Source organism: Eptatretus burgeri, chromosome 1, assembly GCF_056783735.1.
Source record: "Eptatretus burgeri isolate ZD-2024b chromosome 1, Ebu_testis_v1, whole genome shotgun sequence".
In the NCBI taxonomy this organism is placed as follows: Eukaryota; Metazoa; Chordata; class Myxini; order Myxiniformes; family Myxinidae; genus Eptatretus; species Eptatretus burgeri.
In genome coordinates, this window is record NC_140961.1 from 63,264,340 (window position 1) to 63,285,581 (window position 21,242).

A 21,242-nucleotide genomic window follows, 5' to 3' on the forward strand; every position below is an offset into this window, starting at 1 on the left:
CATTATATGTCTGACAGAAAGCTTTCTCGCACAGGATGTTTGAGTCTCATATATCTCCATCCCTGCAAACTTTCTCCAAAGCTTTCACAGATTAAACTCATGGAATTGTGATGGTATTGCAGTGTATGTTCTTATTCCCTTCCCCACAGCCCATGTTCCTTCCTTCCCTGACCTGCAGTATTTATGGCTTTGTGTCTCTCTCTGTAAAGACCCCATTCTTAGTCTCACCCCCAAGGGGTTGCAAGACTGTGTGTGTGTGTGTGTGTGTGTGTGTGTGTGTGTGTGTGTGTGTGTGTGTGTGTGTGTGTGTGTGTGTGTGTGTGTGTGTGTGTGTGTGTGTGTGTGTGTGTGTGTGTGTGTGTTCAGCTGTTGTCTCCATATGCGGGTTTCAAAATGTAAAGCGGAGCCCTCCTCAGTCTCCAATCAGGTTTTCATGTCAGAGTTGAATCATTTATTCATGCATGCATAAAGAGAGAAACACACAGTAACTGTACAGAATCTCTGCCTGGGTGCTTCAGTCAGAGTTATTTTATATGCTCAAACAAGCAAGGTTGCAGTTATCCGCTCCAAGGCCAAGCAAGGCCACACAATGGAAAAGTACAAACAGTTAGTCATATAAAACGATGTGGCATGTTGTGTATTAATGAGCGTAGGTGTATATGTGCATGTATGGGTGTGTGCTTGGATGTGCGCAAGTCTATGTGCAAAATTACTTCTACTCTGACATCAGCAGTTCCCGCAATTCCTTCCTCAACAAACTGTCTTCTCTCAATCACCGGTTCATCCCATCATGTTTCATACTTTCCTATTCAACATCCTGACCCTGATACACTGAGTCATGTGGCAAGACAATTGTGAAAAACGAGCTTGCATTACTCCACCTGGGAGGCAAACCCAACTTAAGGGAATTTTAAATCTCTCTGCCTAACCTGCAACAAATGTCTACCAGTCCTAATGACGAATCAGAACCCAACATTAAGCTCAGCAGTGTTCCAACCTCTGAAGTCTCTCACCATCCGAGAACATTCATATCTGTGTCTAGTACAAATTTCTCTTCTGTCCTTCACTCCTTAAAGGGGAACCCAAATGCATTTTTTTTTCTTTAAAACCATTGAAAAGAATTCATTACTGTCGAATTTAAAGGGGAAAAAAATTAGAATTTTTCTCTTTACCAAAATCACAGTGTTGAAAAAAGCCCAAAAGTGTCGATTTTCGATTTTGCCAGTGACGTCACAAGTTGAAGCCATATTGATCCGAACTGCAGCTTTACATCGAGAAACAGTCTATTTCGAGCTCGGATTCCGATACTGATTCCACCGTCATTAGTGACTCTAAAGGTTCTCAGGATGTTGAAACTGTTCAATGGGATTTTAAAGAAACTATTGGAGACGAGATTGGTGATGGAAACGCTTTCGAGGGAATTGTGGAGCCATATCATTGCAAGCCTTGTGCGAGCGATTTAGAGAATGAAGGTGGAAGTGACAATTAAGATGAAAACACCAGTCGCATGATAACTCCAGCTCGGTACGTTTTGCTTTTCATTCAATTAATGGTTTATAAGGGAGGAATTTGTAATAATTGATAAACCGGTTCATATTGTCACGGCGCTGGCTTTCCAGGTTAATCCCCCCCCCCCCCCCGATCCAATTTATGGTGATGGGCGGTTAACACCGCCAGCCCCGGATGGTCGAGTGGTTTTTCTTTATTAGGAGGTAGACACGTTGATCCTCAGAGATTATCAGATGCGTGGGAAGGGCATGGGGCAATGTCAGAGGGACGGGGGTATGGGGAAGCACAGCATGGGGGGGGGGGTTATACTCAAACACCATGCCAAATACACCAACACAGCCATTTAAAATGAACTCATTTAATAAAAATAGACAAATATTTACAAAGAACAATAATCAGAGTATAACAATATGAGAGGTAATTTTAAGTCTAAGTCGAGACGCCTCCACGCACAAACTTAAATACAGATAAGGGGAAACAAAATAAAAGAAAATCCCTCCTTTATTCTGGCACTTAGCTTTATCCAGAAATGGTCTTTGTAGAATGTGGAATTGAGGTGCTTCTATTTGCACATGTAGATGCACGTAAAATGATGTCGTCACTCTCTCGCAGTGGGACAAACGTATGTCAGGCAATTTGTGAGCAGTATTCAACACCAAGGCTCAGAGACCCCATTAAGCTGTTTGTGCGTCGATCGTCCTCACCGACCCACTATCTGATATGCACGAGTGTCTGCGGCCCGTCGCATATGACCAGCCAAGGGTCGATGGCAGGCCTCTCGCTTCACCACATGAGCCAAATCGCCTCAGCACGAATACGAGAATCGTGCCGTCTTCTTCATGCGTCAAAGGAAAGCCAGCCGTGAAGCCCTGTTCTTGCAGCCCATCTCCTATCTACGTTCTCTCGACCACGTGCGTCCCTCACTCCACACTCGTGTGTTCCTCCCCTCAACTCTGATTGATGTCACACCGTACCCCTTTCCATCTCCCGAGCGTGGCTTCCTCGCAAGAAACCCGGAAAGGCAGGGCCTCCACCTGTTCAGCACTTTGGCTAGCTTCTGACATCACGCCCATCAATCATCAGCCTCAGGGGCTTGATTTCACCCGCCGTCACCCTTGGAGCCGGGGCTTGTGCCTGCCCGGCACGTTATTAAAACGTAATTCTTCCATGGACTGTAATACAAAAACATTGGGAAAAGTCACAGGGGGCAATTACATACTGGGGGAACTTATTCTTAATTCCTATCTAATTAACATCGCATCATGCCCCATGTAGTGACACGTAACACTTAAGCTAACAGTCTCCCTCCTTAATTACATTCAGATGTCTCCTCATCCACGGACCAAACAACTCTTCAATTCCAACTTTGCTATTAAATTCCTCCATCTACCCCCACAACCATCTATATATTAATACTGTAGGACCAATTTTGTCCTCCTCCAAGCGGTCGCGTCACGTTTTTCTCGGTACTGGGACCTGGACCGAAAGAAACTTCGTACCTGTAAGAGTGCATCACACATCGTGGCAATAGTCAACTTTCAATTCTGAAGCAGAATAAACACTTTTCGTTTTACATTCGTTTACATGGTGACGTATGATGTCACCGCTGAGAGGCGTCAGGACGTCATGACATCATCGGTCATTCGCCGACGTCATTACGTCTGTCGTCGACAAACCGTTACCGCTGAGAGGTGTAATTCCACTCCTCGAAAATAGCGTCTGCAATGTAAAACCCTCTTCTGCACATGCTGACTACCTCAGAATGTGAATTTGACACAAAAAATGTAACAAGAAACATTGTATCTATGTATTAATACTGAAGGACCAATTTTGTCCTCCTCCAAGTGGTCGCGTCACGTTTTTCTCGGTACTGTGACCTGGACTGAAAGAAACTTCGTACCTGTAACAGTGCATCGCACATAGTGGCAATAGTCAACTTTCAACTCTGAAGCAGAATAAACACTTTTCGTTGAGACGGGGGCGGGGGATGAAGAGACGGGGGCATGGAGTGAAGAGGCGGGGGGGGCAAGGTAAGCAAATTGAAAGTGGGAGGCGGGGAGAAATGGGGCGGGGGATGAGTGGGCGGGGGCTGGGGTGAATTAGGCGGACTTGAGTGTGAGGGGGTGGACAAGGGAGCGGGGGCAAGTGGGGCGGGGAATCAAGAGATGGGGGGCAGGGAGTGAAGAGGCGGGGGCGGTGCCGGGGTAATTAAATTTTTGGGCAGGGGTAAGCAAATTGAAGGCAGGGAGTGGGAGGCGGGGTGGAATGGGGCAGGGGTGGGGGATGAGTAGGTGGGGGCAAGCACGCCCTGTCCAGTCCATGTCCCTCGAGTGTGATTGAGCTGGTGAGGGTGGTTAATGAACGGAATCCGTCTGTGACAGGGTTTAGGCTCGTAACAATATATTACTCAAGCAGAAATACCCATCATTGCCTGACAGCACGACCAAAATGGGTACACTTAGAAACCGTGGACAACATGGGTGGTGAATGCTTTGTCCCACCATTGCAGGCTGCCCATATGTCTTGTATGTTACGGGATCATCCTGTTTCATACTTTCCCCAGACACCATTTGTGGCTGTACCATGTCACACTGTCGTGGCCGTGAGATGTCGATGTCTCTCCCCAGTGGAGAGGAGAGTGGTGTGTCTTGGAGAGAGGGTGTGGGGTTGTGGGAATTGTTGGGGTGATAGTTGATGGTGATTGTGGGGTGATAGTTGATGGTGATTGTGAATTTTCAGGATTGTGGGGTGATGGTTGAGGAGGGATTTTGCAGTGGTTGGGGGGGGGGGGGTGAGGGGACCCTGAAAGTTTTCACGTCCTTGGTCAAATCCTCTCTGAGGAGTAGATGATGATGATGATACCTTCTCTCCACGATACATAGACAGTGGTTCATTTGATGTATAAATTTGTGTTAATGATAGATTATCATTTTCAGGTGCCCTTGTGGTAACTCCCAGGCAATGGCAACAGGTGTTTGATTCACCACTGAAATTGTCTGTGTACATGTACTGTAAGCTGGGTAGAAATGGTGTTACAGTTTTGAGTGATGGCTGTTTCTTCCAACTAATCGTGGGGGTTGCATCCCCTCTTAATGGTGGAGGACAACCACAAGATTGAGCCATTTCTGATGTTTCATTACAGTGCTCTGTAACATGTTCCGAGCACAGAGGCGAACATATTGTAGGCCCAATCCAAGCTCAGGTACATCGGACAAACCTCGTCCAATTTCTGGCAATCTTAGGGCCTTTCGGCCATTGTTGTAGCATCAAACCCTCTTGGTTTGTAATGTTGCGGCCACGGGTACCGAGACACCAGCTTGTCACTCAGGGGAATAATCCCCGGTTGTCCTCGGTAGAGCCGGACCTGGGGCCACCGCTCACAATTAAAGTTATGGTACAGTGAGTTGTTTTAAAACCATGAATGCCACCCAGTCAACCACGAGTTCCAGTGTCCGCCATCTAACTATTCCATTTAACTACAGGTCACATGGTTACCTGAGCAGGGAGCGCGCCCTCGGCAAAGCACCAATATTATCTGATTAAATTTTAATTAGGGCGGCCGAGCATTTTAACCGCTGGTGCGTGCCGACGAATTTTGGTCAAATCTGTGGTAATTACCTCCCAGTCTATCTCGGTTCGAACAATGCTAGACCAATGGAAGGAAAGGACAAACAAGGACAGGTTGGAAATCGACAAATAATTTATTAATAATAAAATAAATAAATAAAACTAACTTTTTATTTTCTGAGGTAAATAAAGAATGCATTTCAAAGCAAAATCAATCAAAATGCCAGGAAAGAGACAAAGAGCAGATGATTATTGGGGGTTGACTTATAGCTAAACACAGACATGGATACCCAACAGATCATACAGGGGGAGGGGAGGGGGAGAATCGTCTCGCTCACCAGAAAGTCGTCCATGAAGCGAAAACGTCCTGAAAATGCATGCGTGCGTGTCACGTCCGTCGCCAGCACCCAGCTTTGCCGTGCACCCTCTCGCGGGGCAGCCTTGAATGCCACTCGAAGTCTGGAGGGCACCGAGATCGTCTGTTGCGGGTTTAGACCCTGGTGTCGTTGGTGACCGACCCATACCTCACTTGTTGACGGCGCTGCTCACACCCACACGCTCACTTGCCGAAGCACTAGGAAGAGCGAATTGTCTCGTCGACGCTGGTCAGACACCTGCTTCTTGCTCGCTTCTCTCGCCCTTTTTTTTTTCCTCTCTCCTTTCGCTTTTCCTCTCCTCACGCTTTTCTCTTCAGAACTTTTTTCCCCTCCTTTCTCTCCTCACGTTTTCTCCTCGGACTTTTTCTCTTTGGACTTTTTCTCTTCAGAACGTACCTCTCACTCATTTTTATATCCCCGGGATGTCTCCGTGGGGTGCCGTCCGCCCCAAGCTCACCCCGCCCCACTGGGGCATGGTTACCATGACGACCCGTGCGCTCTCAAAAAAGGCGGGCGTCGGAGCTCACAAAAGATTGCCACTGAGGAACAATTGGGGCGGGCTTCAGAGCTCGTGAAAGAAATCTGTGTGAACATGTCTGTCGTAAAGAAAAAAGATTCCCATAAGAGAAGGGATCTATCCTTTACCCTTCTCAACGCATCACATTTAAGATCCCATTAGACATGTGGATGGGGCTAATCTGAACATGCATTTCAGGAAATAACTGTCTGAGGACCTGGATGTGTGGATGCATTCATCAGACCGGATTCTGAAAACCGTAACAATATTACTTTGCAAGCCCCAAGGATGCTTCGACTCAGCATACTTGTGGAAAATCGAAAATTATTCGCTGTTTGAGTTAAACCATACCATGATGTAACCCAGAGACAGTACAGATCTGGCAATCGACTCCCAGGTGTAACGTCATGGTTAATCTTAAGAAGAAGATTTCGACCTTTAATTGCAAATTTACCTACTTTATAACTCGGAAATATGGAAATGACATCATATCTATTTTGTAGGGCATCGTGTGATAGATTATAATCATTCATTGTAGTGTGAATGTGGTCTGAGTATTTGGGTTCCCCGTTAAGGATGGATTCATGTTGGACACTGCTGAAGAAAAGGCCAAATATCTTCACACTGTTTTTTCTGAAAAGGCCAAGTTCCCTAATCCATCCCAATCCATCCCTTTCCCTCCCCATAATTCCTCCATAACTGGCTCTTCTTTGTAGTATGTGGATTCCTGTTCCACTAAAATTTTGAAGTCCCTTGTCAGTATTGACACATTATCTGTAACCAATCTCAAGAGGCACTGTTATCATCAATGTAACCGTGCTTCAGCCATACACTCTCCTCATTTCTCACTCCTATCCATGACATTTTTTTCAGATAGTCTGGTGCTTTCATTTTGGTAAGTTGCAACTGTCACCGTCATTGACAAAAATAGTGCCAAGTCTTATGCACTGAACTACAGAATGGTTGGCCTTATCCCCCCCCCCCCCGCATCCCATATGCAATGTGATGGAACCTATCATGTCCACAGACTTCAGACGTTATTTCTTCTCTAATTTCAGAGCAACAATCATATTACACCCCAGCTATACTACCAGCTCTGTTTCTTTTAATCCAACAATACTTGGATGTACGAAATCTCAAACGAGAGATCAAGACCTTCTCTCTGAATAGCTCAATTGAAACTGTCTGCTATCAGGGGCCTCTCCTTGAATAGTTATCCTGATCTCGGTACAGTTTCTGGAGGCCTCACAGTCTGTCACAACCTGTCTTGGACAGATCACTTCCAAAACTTCGAAGGCAGGCCGATAACTCAGTATTTGCCAGAGAAAATAAGTCTGTCATTTTGAGTTACTTACAGTTTATTGGTCTTCACTTGAAGTTTCATGGAGTGTGGGTCTCTACTATGGGTTGCTGCAGCTGCTTCCCATATTTTGGCCTTGGAAATGGTCAACTCCAAGGTTCTCCAGGTTATTGGTGAATCTTGGTAGGAGAAGGGGTCTCAGGATCTGCTTCTCACCCACCTCAGAAAATTGAGTGGACATTAATTTGTCTATCGTCTCACCTTTGGCACCTATTCTCTCGCTCCTCCATCCTCTTCCAGCATGACAAGCTCACACATGTTCTTTCAGAATTCTACACCTGGTTATCCTCCCCAATTATAAGCCAAAGCTTCCCTCCATTCTTTCATTCCACTGTTCTTCCTTATGTGGAAATAATTCTCTGTATCTGAATTGTCTTGTGCCACCCTCTCTCAACTCTAAGAGTGCTGCTCATTGTAACCTCATGCTTTCTGTCACGTCCAGTCCTGCTTTCTTCTTTCTATTCTCACTAACCACCTCCCTCTTCCTCCTGCACTTTCATTTCTGCCGCTAATCCACCCATGTGCTATGTCTTTGTCCACGTCTTCCTCTTTGGTTCTTTGTCATTATGTGAATCTGATGACCTCCATCATTTAGTACCTGCACGATCAAAGATTTCTGTTTCCAAAGAACCACCTTTTCATTTATTTGTTCATGATGCCTGTTTTGTTCATTCAGTCTTTTCTTTTTGGTCTGCCTCCTTGGCCTCCCTTCCTAGAACCTTCATTATTTTCCTCTATGTCACTGATATCTCCCAAATTCCTCCTCAAGGAGGCCTTTTCTCTCCCCTCTTTGTCCTTCAGGTGTTTATTTCATACTTATGGTTGTAGTACACAGTATAATTGGATTTATTTGGACCTAAACTCGATAATTCAGACAGATTGTGTGAAATTTTATGTACCCACATACTGTCACCCCCATAAGTAATGAAAGTTTTTTTATCATCAAAATCAACAGCTCAAAGTCTCTCTTTTCTGAAAGGGAACTCTTCTGTTTTTTTTTGAAAGAAATTCTTCATAAATCACATCGGTAGAAATTGCAGCAAATTGTTGATCTCCGCTTCCACTCTCCTTTCATTTTATTCTCTTTACGTCCCCAGTACTAACATTTTAAAATTATATATTCCATCTTCATATCTTTCCCTCCCACCTTTTCTTTGGCTTACATATTATGCGATCAATACCGAATTTAGAATTAACTCGAGTGTCACCTTGCACTCTTTAAATTATCAGCTTTAATTTCATTACCAGCTTTAAACGGGGGTTAAATTATTAGCCAACATTGTCCAGCAACAAATATGAAACCATTTGCAATTTTATATAATGATGCATTATATATGAATTCCAAATATCACTATTTTGTTCAATAAATGTACTGCGTTTGAAAAGGTATAAATGTCAGTGGAAGGATGCAAAGGGTTAATCTCACCTGTCTTGCCCTATCTGGCAGAGTTCTTATTTCGTCTTGCTGACCGAAATATTTAGAGGCCATCTTTCCTGGAAATTTGGAAGTTGTGCTTTCCGCATGCCAGGCAACCTTACTAAATCTACCCAAAGGCCAAGCTCGTATGTGCATCTGCCCCTGCTTCATATTGATTTTCTCATCGGAATGTGCGGCGCATCACGCGTGAGCTGTTACTTTGTCATCGCTCATTCTGCTCAGAGCCCGAAGCTTTTAACGGTGCAGCCCAAAGAGTGACCTAATAAAGGCCTGGCTGAAATCCTGATGGATGGCTTTGGTGATATGACGAGACTTTGGCAGAAAATAAGCGCACGGCTCGACGTTACGGCCTCCTCTATGTGCTGAATAGCAGGTTGCCCACTATGCAATGCCTCAAGCTGTGGGAGCAGAGACAGGCCTTTGGTCATTTGTTTCTCATCCTGTGTCTCACCCCTTGTCTCACCTCATGTCTCACAGCACTCTCAGATACGCCACCACCCATCATTCGGCAGGGGCCTGCAAACCGCACTCTTGCAGTTGGCTCGTCCCTTCTGCTGCCCTGCCAGACAATGGGTAATCCACCACCGTCTGTGCATTGGCTTAAGAATAGCGTCCGGCTGCCAAGTGCTGGACCACGTCTTGCACTCTTCCCCAATGGGTCGCTACGCATCAAAGCCATACAGGCAAGGCGATTGTGGTCCACAAACATAGAGCATTCTGTCCATACTCAAACCCAATACCTCTTACTTATTATATTTTGCTTGTATCTCATGTGACAACTTTCAGGTTCCCCCCTCCCCCTCACTTTGTCTGTCCCATTCATATAAAAGTTGATAATATATTGTATGTGTAAGCAAAATTTGTATATGACAGGTTTAATCTTGATAAATTATTGGAAATCATCCCTTGAGTAAGAAGTGGATCAATAAAAGTGTCATGAATATTTAATCTCTTCATTCAGAAATGTACATCCTGCTTCATAATTTCACGTCACATCGTACAACCAATTGTGGTCAGAGATATGGATGACGCTCTGCCGAGATATGAAAAATGCCCTCTGATTTCTCATCACATCTCATATATATATATATATATATATATATATATATATATATATATATATATATATATATATATATATATATATATATAATAGAAGTTTCATCAGAAATCTTGATCAATGTTTGCAACAATGACCAAAGAAGTAACCTCAAGTAAAAATCATCAGGAAACGGGACTGCAATTGTCTTCTGAGTTATTCTCAAAGTAAATCGCCGACCATTCAAACAGGCCCATTTCATTGGCACTTTATGATACAACCACAGATGTAGTATTTTCAGTAACCCAATTCATTAATGGTCATCATTTTATTTGTAGTGCTTCACTCAAGTGAGATCACCAGGCCTGTACCCCCTGGCCATTACAGCATATCGTTGCAGAGGATGGTAATTGCTGATGTCACTTTGGCTTTGTAAGTGTCATTCGTCAGTCCAAAGTTAGCATGTTATCCTGTTAATGTAATGATTCTGTCACATTGCCAGTGGCTGAAGAAAAGCTTGCATCCCATGTCACTCTCCAGTCATGATGTATGCTGACATTTCCAGACACTTTAATTAAAGCGGCGGGCTGCGAGCCGAGAGACGCTATAGCAAAGAGGCATATTGATTGGACAAAGTGGCAGTAATGGCTGAAAATTAATGCATCTTTCTTGCTGTCGCAGTTTTTTCTCCACATTCTACATTGTGTGAACACCAACTGGCAACGATGAGGCACAATCAAAATTTGCAGGAGGCCATGGGGATTGGAGTCAAAAATTTTGCAAGGCCTATATGATGTAATGCAGTGGAAATTATAAAGCAATATTGCTTAAACTAGGAATGGCTCCTTGCTTGGCCTCAGAGTGAAGGATCCTGGGTACTGCCTGTGATTGTTTTGAAGACATGAACACGTTTACCTTCTGTGCCTCTATTGTCTCACCTTGTCAATCCATAGCTCCTTGACTCGGGCCTGTACACCTGTGTTGCGACGAGTCCCAGTGGAGAGACCAAATGGGGTGCCTTTGTTGAGGTCCAAGGTAATTTCCATTTGTTATTTCCATGTAATTACTTGTGCCCATGATATTTGTTGTTTGGATGTTGCTTGGATGTTGTTTGGATGGTGTTGGTGTCATTACCTCCGACACCAAAAGTGGACGGAGGTTATGTTTTCACCCCTGTCTGTTTGTCTGTTTGTCTCTGAGAGTAATATCTCAAAAAGTTACAGACTGATTTGGACAAAATTTGGTCGACAGATTGGGTGTGTGACAAGGATGACTTGATTCGATTTTAGTGAAGATGCAGATCAGGCTACTGATATTTTAAAAGGTTGTCTTTACCACTGGGAGATAGGGCCAAAAACGATGCACAGTCTAGCATGATATATCAAAAAATATTGATAGATTCAGATGAAATTTGGTGAACAGACTGAGTGTGTGACAAGGATTAGTTGATTCGATTTTGGTGAAGATCTGGATCTGGATTCAATAATTTTTTTTAAATATTACAAGTGATTCTTCACCATTGAGAGATGGGGCCAAAAACGATGTACAGTATAGCATGATATTTCATAAAGTTGTGGACGAATTATAACAAAACTTGGCGGATGAGTTGGGTAGATGACAAAAACAACCAGTTTAGTTTTGGTGTGTGACAAGGATGAGAAGGCCGGATCTTGATCCGGACCAATCAGTGGGATACAAAACGTAAACTATTCAGCCTGGAAGAGGTATGCACTCTACAGAGTGTCGTTTTCATTTAATTATGTATTTAAGACCAACAAGATTCCATACCTTTGTATCTTCAAGATGGAGATAAGATATATATCAAGGCATGTGTGCCAGGATCTCAACCAAATTTCTGTTTTTTTCTCAAGAGAAAAGTATGGCTTTGAGAATTCTAGTCCATTATAACACTATCTAGACTTTAACTGTCAAAATCCATCTCTTAGATGTACACTTGAGGCTGTCTTGGTGAGCCTCTAAGGACTGAACGAATGAATATTTTGAAAAATTGCCTCATATATATATAGACAACACTGCACTCACAAACATTCCTACTCTTCCTGAAACAATCCCTCAGCCTAAGGCTCTGGGGCAATACAGTGAAGGTGTATTCTTGAAAGGCAGTTACAGGATGGTTTGCCTGCAATTTTGAATCCGTTATTGAGAGTCTGAGCAGAGATTGAGGGGTGGAGTCGGTTTATTTCTAATAGATATATCATCCAGTTTTACGTCTCCTTCTGCTCTGCTAAATGTCAGGAGATAATTAAGCTGGAGCGTCTTCCTTGACAGAGAAGGCGTGTTTAGACTATGCTTCATTCTTACCCTTTGTGCCCTTGCTATATGCTGAGATAATGAGAAGTTTGACCGGTGGTGCTTGGAAAATCTCTGCTTTCAGCTCACGGTCTCTGCTGATTAAATGCGTCTTGTTTCTTTCCACTCACTGCAGAACAGGCCTCAAAACAAATTGCCAAAACCCAATTTTCTCACAGTTGATCCATGCCTGATAAATTAATTATTCTGGTAAGAGCAATTTTTTGTGATTATGGGCTATCTGTATTAGTTTTCATGCATAGGAAAGGAGAAAATCAAATAGAGGCAAGGAGGGGGGTTGCGAAGTGAAGAAAAATAATTGAATATAAACTAAAGATGAATGAATGAATTTCTCGACATTTTGGTCTGAGTCGAATTGCTCATGATGCCACTCGGATCCTTGATTTAAATTCCCTACACTATGTTTATTTATCCATTTTCTCCTAATGCCCTTATAATTATTGTAAAAGTGCACAAATACCTCCTCGTCCTATATGTAAAAGCTCCTCCACTGGTCTGGACACCATCAAGGAAAGAACAAATGGGGAATAAGTGATGTTTAAAAAATTCCACAATATTTATGTAATATTTGGAAATTAGATTGAAATGCATTCCGATATTCACCTTAAATTCCCAAAGCTTGATGTCATAGGCTAACACTGTTACTTGTTACCTGTAAGGTGCCAACATTTCAATTAATTTCCTTAAAGTTGCTTTATCATTCAAATTTCCTGAATTACTTGAAAAAACAACAGCATTTGCCCATTGAGTTGTGAAATAATGCTTAAATATACCACAAAGATGAAAGAAAAACACGCATTATTTTACGGTATCAGCAGCTCGTTTTTGGTGTTGTATATCAGATTCTGGGCAACCAAGCGAGCGACGTCCGCCGGATCCTTCCAGTCTACCCCCTCCACCAAGCAAGCCACAGGTCACTGATGTTTCCAAAAGTGCTATTACACTCTCGTGGATGTCTGGCTCCTCCTCAGGCTCTTCCGAGTCCATTACCTACACTGTTGAGGCCTTGAGGTAAAGATATGCTTTGGGCACCTTGTTGCTTACTTAGTATGCAACCTTAAAGTCCTTCCCAGTTTGAATGGCCTTGCCTTTTTCTCAGCTTTAATCACAAGATCTGTCACACATACATGTAATTCGTGATTCATGATTCATGATTGGTTACATACAAGTGATCTTGTGACTTTTGTTACTTTCCTGAAGGTCAATTCATCATAAGCTGCTGAATCATTGTTAACATGACCATTGATAAAATTCTGGAATCTCATTGTGATCGATATTGTTCTTGTGAATGTTTTTATGTGCGAGCACAGCCAGTCTTTGAGCACAAGCTGGCAGACAGTCACAAGTGGCATCACGTCTCAAAGCTACACCCTGCGTGATCTTTGGCCTAACACTATTTACCTCTTCCTGATTCGTGCTGCAAATGCGCATGGTCTAAGTGATCCTAGTCCAGTCTCTGATCCAGTACGTACTCAAGGTCAGTGCTCATTTTTCCCCCTCTTTTATTAGCCACCAATTGAGTGTCAGCTCACCTGGGGTTTATATTTTGTGTGTTGTCGGTCCATTCATGTGTATTTCTGGAGCCTCTACTCAAAAATGAGGAGATGTATTTATTTGATATTTGACACATGTTTGCACTAACATCTGGGCTGGAGGCATGTCAAAGGGTTTTGGCATTGGAGCTAAAAGTCTTGGGGGACACGATTTTATTTTCAAATTTTTGCAATTTTTGTAGAAACCATTATAGGAGAGAGTAGTACAAGATTGTATGTGCTTTTGGAAACCATTGTTCATTTTACACAATTAACCATCTCCACTACCAATACATAACTTGTATTATTTATTTATTTATATACACTTTACCATCACCACTGCTGACATACTTGCAATGTTATTTTATTTCTGTATTTTACCTTTCTACAACATTTATTTATTTATATACCTTTTACCTTCACGTATGTGTGGATATACACTACCAGTCAAAAGTTTTCGAACACCCACATTTTTCGAATTTCTATTGAAACTTAAACAGTTCAAGTCCTGTGAATAACCTGAAATGGTGCAAAGCTAAGCGGTAAACTGCCAGAGGTTAAACAGAAAAGTTTAGGTTACCAAAAACTGAAAAATAATGTAAATTCCAGAGTTTTAAAAAAAGGCCCTTTTCAGGGAACAAGTAATGGGTTAGCAACTGCAGCTGTTCTGCAGCAATGGAAGTAAATTAAGCCTTCAAAGTTGATGCGAACAATTCCTACAGGTGTCCCAACTTTTGTTGATTAGTTACAAACCTTCTGTCTGTATAAAAGCAGTGTTGGAACAGACTGTGTTGCTACACCCTCTGAAGCATTATTTGGAAAATATTGCACTGCAGGAAGTAGTATGTTGCTATCATAATGGTGAGAAAAAGAAATTAACAAAGGAAGACAGACAGACCATTATAACCCTTAAAGTGTAGGTCTTTCCGTTGGAGAAATTGCAAAGGAAGCCAAGGTGCCAGTGTGTACAGTTTCCAACACTATCAAAAGGCACTTGGAAACTGGAGGAAACTCTGAAAGGAAGATGTCTGGCAGACCCAATGCCACAACACAATCAGAAGTCAAGTTTCTGAGAGTCAACAGTTTGCGTGGCAGGTGGCTCACAGGACAGCAGCTTCAAGCACAGCTTAACACTGGTCGAAGTAAGGAAGTCTCAGTTTCAACTGTGAAGAGAAGACTTCGAGCTGCGGGTTTGACAGGTCGAGTGGCAGTAAGAAAGCCATTGCTAAGATGGCAAAATAAGAAAAAGAGGCTTGCCTGGGCCATGAAGCACCGCCAGTGGACTACTGAAAACTGGAAAGTCTTATGGACCGAAGAATCAAAATTTGAAAACTTCTGTTCATCACGCAGGATTTTTGTATGCCATCCAGTAGGCGAAAGGATGGTTCCTCAGTGTGTGACACCAACTGTCAAACATGGAGGAGGAAGCATGATGATCTGGGGTCCTTTTGCTGGATCCAGAGTTAGCAACTTGCACAGAGTGACTGGCACCCTGAACCACAGCATTTTTCAGCACCATGCAATACCCTCTGGTCTCTGCCTGGTTGGTCAGGGGTTCATCCTACAGCAAGATAACGACCCAAAATATACCTCCAGACTATGTCAGAACTACCTTAGAAAAAAGAACAAGATGGTAGGCTTAAAATCATGGAAAGGTCAGCACAGTCTCCAGACTTAATCCCCATCGAGCTGGTTTGGGATGAACTGGACAGAAAGGTGAAAGCAAAGCAACCTACAAGTGCAACACATTTGTGGGAACTTCTGCAACAGTGTTGGGAAGAACTTTCCGAACAATATTTGATTTCCATTGGAGAAAGAATGCCACGAGTATGTTCAGCTGTTCTATCTGCAAAAGGTGGCTACTTTGATGAGTCAAAAATTTAGATTAAATTTTGGTCAACAAAACGATTCTATGATTTCTTTTTTAACTGCAATTGTTTATTTGTTCTATGCTTTAATTTCAGAGTACATTGAAACATTAAACTGCTTAAATTTCAGCAAAAGCTGGAAAAATGGGGGTGTTTTAAAACTTTTGACCAGTAGTGTATACTTTATTTTGTATCTATGAAAGATCTACGTGTCCCATTTTGAGGTGTGGTTGATGACGGTGTCCTCGGTGAGGACTTGCATCCTTGTTCCTTGTATGTTCCTATATCATCTCAATTCCTGCTTCTTCTTATTGTTTTTTTTTATGTTGTAGTTGATTCTGCACATTGTATTTCCTGTTATTGATGACATTGTTTTATGCTATATCTTAAAGTTTCATGCATTTATTTTAAATATTATCTGATCATTATGATTATCCTATATTAAACGTATCACTTTTCCATCAATTCAGAACCCACATTGAGTCAAATGAAGAGTCTTTCTGTTAGCCTGTCTGATGTGTTCCTATTTGAATGTATCTTCAAGCTCATGATCCCAGTTTATAATCCCATATTCCCTGTTCATTTCTTCATTGCCTGCTAATGTTCTTGCAATTCAAAAAAGCACATTGATGAATCATTCCCGTCCTTGTCATATGTATATATATATATATATATATATATATATATATATATATATATATATATATATATATATATATATATATATATATATATATATATATATATATATATATATATATATATATATATATATATATATATATATATATATATATATATATATATGTATATGTATATGTATATATATATATATATATATATATATATATATATATATATATATATATATATATATATATATATATATATATATATATATATATATATATATATATATATATATGTATATATATATATATATATATATATATATATATATTATATGTACATGCTCATCCATGAGCATTATATCACAATAAAGTAAGGAGGATAGAACAAAGAAAAGGACATTAAGTATAAAATTCAATTTGGGTGTTCAACACCAGTAGAATGGAGCCAAATCCAATCCTTTTTTGTAAAGTTGGCTTTTAAAATTACAAAACATTCCATATCAAAAGAGTCAAATCGAAATATTTTTTATAGACGAGTACAGACATAAGCATTAAAGGCAGATTGATAACTAGGAAGAATTAAAAGGCAGAAAAAGGACAGCAAAGACAAATTAATTGACCAGCTACTTTAAGCCATTTTGAAGCCCCGAGTGAAATAACTCAGGTGGAAAGATGAAAACAAAAACACATATAAATGGACAGAGGCAGAGATCTATGTTTTAAAAAAATTACTTTCCATTCCACCTGTTGACATCGACCTGTTTACACAAATGTTATAAACAAATGTGTATTTACACATTAACACAAAATATTCAAATACAGGGTGGGGCAGAGAAACAGGAGATTTTAAAAACTCAGTGATTAAATAAACATTTTGTATTTCCCAAATTACAACTATGCCATCTTGAAGTACCTAGCATGCCATTTATTTGTTGAAGATCACATCCTCGAGGTTACCTCCGTCTCTGCACAGGCATTTACTCTAGTATTCCATACATGTTTCCCATGACGCAGCGTAGCATCTCCAAAGAAATTCTGGCAATGTTTTTGATGGTCTTTTTTTCAGCTCTTCAATATTGTGTGGGTGATGAGCATACATTTTGCTTTTTAAGTGCCCCGATTTAAAAAAAAAAAGTCACACGCTGATGGGTCTGGGGACATTGGAGGCCAAGTAATGTCACTATTCCTGCAGATGATGTGGTTATGAAAAAGTGGTCGTAAGACAGCCATTGACACTCTGGCGGTATGAGAAATCCCACCATCTTCTTGAAACTAACTGGCCTCATTAACTTGAGGAAACCTAGTAGCGAGTTCATCAGTCAAAAAAGTTGTGACCATGTTGGCAAAGTGGAAATTGGTTTTTAAAATCGCCAGTTTCTCTGCCCTACCGTGTGTGTGTGTGTGTGTGTGTGTGTGTGTGTGTGTGTGTGTGTGTGTGTGTGTGTGTGTGTGTGTGTGTGTGTGTGTGTGTGTGTGTGTGTGTGTGTGTATGTGTGTGTGTGTGTGTGTGTGTGTGTGTGTGTGTATACATAATACGTTAACTGATGATTGATGCCAGTTTTCTTTTCTTACAAATGAATTATATGTAATTGAATGCGAGAAAGAAATACAGACAATTAGTCGGTAATAACCAACATTATTATTTTAATAAATAGACCATGGATGTCTTAAAAAATGAGGACTAATCAGAAAAGTGAACTAAACCTATAATTGAATTGATTTTTACAATGTTCTTTCTTCAAAAATTTATCCTTTTGACGAAACAGTTACCTCGAAGTTATCCATTGACAAAGAGCTCTCATGCTGGTTGTAATCTTCAGATATGCTGTCAGAAGGAAGTACGAATAGGAAATGGCAATTTGCACATTCGGTTAATTTTTATATGAGTAGACAAGATGGATATGGTTGTACAATTAAACCCTTTTCTCGTGAAACCATTCCTGTGATAAAGTTATGAACAAAACCTTCTAATGAATAGATTAGGACCTTATCAGCCTGATTTAATGCTGGAGCATGAATCATTAGGCAGATCACAGTGGTGTACTCTAGTTGATTGCAGTTTCTTTATCTTTTTCACTCAATTTGTGAGTTGTATTCAACATAGTATTGTCAATAATCGGTCTATGTTTGGTGATGATGCCTTTTCTTTGTGTAAACATTTTATTAATTCGAGTTTGAAAACTTCAATATGTGAGGAAGGAGAAACGAAATGGCACATGCACAGTGAACTTTGAGTAACATGGGTGAGAAAAGTGTTGTTTATATTCACAAAGAACAGAAGGGCTTCTGGAGCTGTGTGGCACAAGGCCAAATGACAGAAGGAACCAGACTCGGTGATGTTATGCTTACAGTGTCCGTTATGATGAGTCTGTAAGTTCAGAGGTTCAAACCATGTCAAAGTCACTTGAAAGACTTTAATAATGGGAAATTGATGCTTCCTTGCTTGACATTCGGCATTTAAAAATAATCGATCACGGACAAACAACCATATGTTAGCAACGATACCACAGTCTTTGATGGGCCTAATATCTAATGGCCTCTTCCTGCATTGACGTTCCTTGTAAGGGTGCATGTATTTTTATTTAACTACAGAAGTGTGCCCAAAGCTGCCAGTCCATCCTTGCACCTTTGTCATCTGCAAAAATTCAGGCAGCTTGGATAAAGTCATCAGAATCTGAATCAGCGATATAAGACCACTGCATCTTCAGATCCTGGAGCGATGATGCATGACCCAGCATCTTGAGCACTGGAAGTCATGTACCAATACTCTGAACCTGAATAACTGTGAACGGTGAGCCAAGACCAAGCAGAATGTGAACAGGAAGCTGTAAGACAGGAATCTGCATCGAGAAAAACACAATTTGTTCGAGCATGTCAAGCTCAGTGCATATACCCATCACTTCAATCATTAGGATGTGTTTCCAATGCAGATAAGAATAGCAGAAGGTTTCAAACATAATGGTAAAGCACTCATTATTGGCTTGACTGGGATGGTGCAGCTAAGTACTGTAAAGTAACAGCATCTGGTCATGTTTGTCACCAAGCACTAAACCATCAAGTGATAGTGACAAGCACGGTAGAAGATGCATTTGCTGTACAGAGCTATGCAAAATGGAAACATGTTACTGAGAGTTTTGACAAGCATGAAAAAGGGTGAATCTCACTGCATGTCATTACATGAGATAACAAGCATAAGGAAAGGACAAAAAAACATGATCTTCAAAACGATTCAGGTTGTTCTTCTGTGATACAAATTACTCTGATACTCTGATGGATTGCCACTGGTTGTAGAATGTGTGTCGATCTGTCCAAGTTTGTAATACAACATATTTCATGCTATTCACTGTGTTTCCTTGCTTTTCATTTGCGTCCCAGGAACGTGATTGCTCCACAAAAACGCAGAGTTCCACGTTTTGTGCTGAAATTGACTTCCCATGTGAATCATAGTGACCCATTTAGATCCGTTTTGGGGGGAAATGGGTGTGCATGTTGCACCATAAGAGCACAGAACACGACTCGAAACATTGCAATGTTCAATTTTTTTTTTCCTCAATGTTCAGAATTATGCCCGTGCGACGTTTCTGCACAGCACCCACAAAATATTCCACACCCCAACCATTATTTTGCAATGACATCTCTGACTCTAGAGTTATGCAACAATAATTAAAATATATACTCCCCTTTACGTACCCCCACGACTGCCCCGTCCCCCTTTTCCACCAAATTCTGAAATGCTTCTGGCATATGTCTGGCCTAAAGTATCCATTTTCCTTTTGCATGTCTTTAGTTTGAAGAACAAGTTGATGTTTTCAAATTCAGCACAGGAACATTTTTAGGAGTTCGGTATCATAACCTCCACCACCTCAGGTGGATGGAGGTTGTTTTCATCACCACCGTTTGTCTGTTTGTCTGTCTGACTTTGAGCAGGACATCTCAAAACTTTATGGATGGATTTGGACGAAACTTGCTGGACAGTTTGGGTTTATGACAAGGATAAATTGACTAGATTTTGGTGAACGTCCGGATCCAGATACTGTAATTTTACGTGATTCTTCACAATTGAGAGATAGGGCCAAAACGATAGTTATCACGATATCTCAAAAAGTTTTGAACGAGTTATGACAAAACTTTGTGGATGAGTTGGATAAGTAACACTAACAAGCTCATTCGATTTTGGTTAAGTTCCGCATTCAGATCCGACCTATCAGTGAGGTACAAAATGCAATCTGTTCAGCCCGTCGGAGGTATGCGTTCAACCAAGTGCTATTATAGCTAAATCTTTGTGCTGAGGGTTATTTTAAGAGATTTCACTGAACCAAGGACAGCTTTCAAGTTTTATGCATTTGTTGTGGTAATTTTTTGTATCGCATTAATATAACATGTGAAGTTATTTTAAATCACTCCAGTCACTGCAACTTTTACAAGTATGCTTTTAGTGAGTACTAGATGACCTGTGAACCGGGTTCCTGTTGTGACAGTGGTTGATGAAAAAAATCATTTCAAGAAAAAAAAATAAGATAGCTCCAGTGAACTATACTGCTGAGGTTGTTTGCAGTGATCAAATACTCCCGAAGAGTACTTGATTTAATGGGGAATTGATTTTTTTAATAATGTTTTTTCTTTGTCCGATTTGAACGAAACTTTAGACTGCGCATTGCAGGTGAATGCTAAGTATGGTGGCCCTAAAAAAATTGTGCTAACGTGTACTATTTTGGCTGTATTTCGGGAACATACACACATTTGTATATATAATATATATATATATATATATATATATATATATATATATATATATATATATATATATAGATACATACCAATATACAAGATGAGAGTTTAAGTAATATATAGATTGTGAGTTGAGTGTTGCTTCATTTGTCACATCACATGCTCATGTATTGGTTTGTTAGCCTCACCCATTTCCAATGACAAATGCCATTGTAATCCATTTATGTATCTGTGAGGGAGTGTGTTCTGAGTGTGTGGGTCAGCATGTAGATCAACTTTATTATATATCTCTTCATTCTCAGGTCTAATGGAATTTGTGCACTGTGGAAACACTCTTTCTCATC

At 40.9% G+C, this 21,242-nt stretch overlaps 1 protein-coding gene across 9 annotated transcripts in view; it reads left to right on the forward strand.

The window, feature by feature from the left end:
• LOC147034598 (roundabout homolog 2-like) overlaps window positions 1-21,242 on the forward strand; it is a 543,037-nt gene that overhangs the window by 397,780 nt on the left and 124,015 nt on the right. For all 9 annotated transcript variants that reach the window (XM_085885859.1, XM_085885845.1, XM_085885805.1 and 6 more), the window contains 4 exons: window positions 9,246-9,451; window positions 10,761-10,842; window positions 12,981-13,149; window positions 13,449-13,615. In XM_085885859.1, coding sequence (XP_085741985.1) covers window positions 9,246-9,451; window positions 10,761-10,842; window positions 12,981-13,149; window positions 13,449-13,615 — 624 coding nt within the window. The remainder of the gene's footprint in view (window positions 1-9,245; window positions 9,452-10,760; window positions 10,843-12,980; window positions 13,150-13,448; window positions 13,616-21,242) is intronic.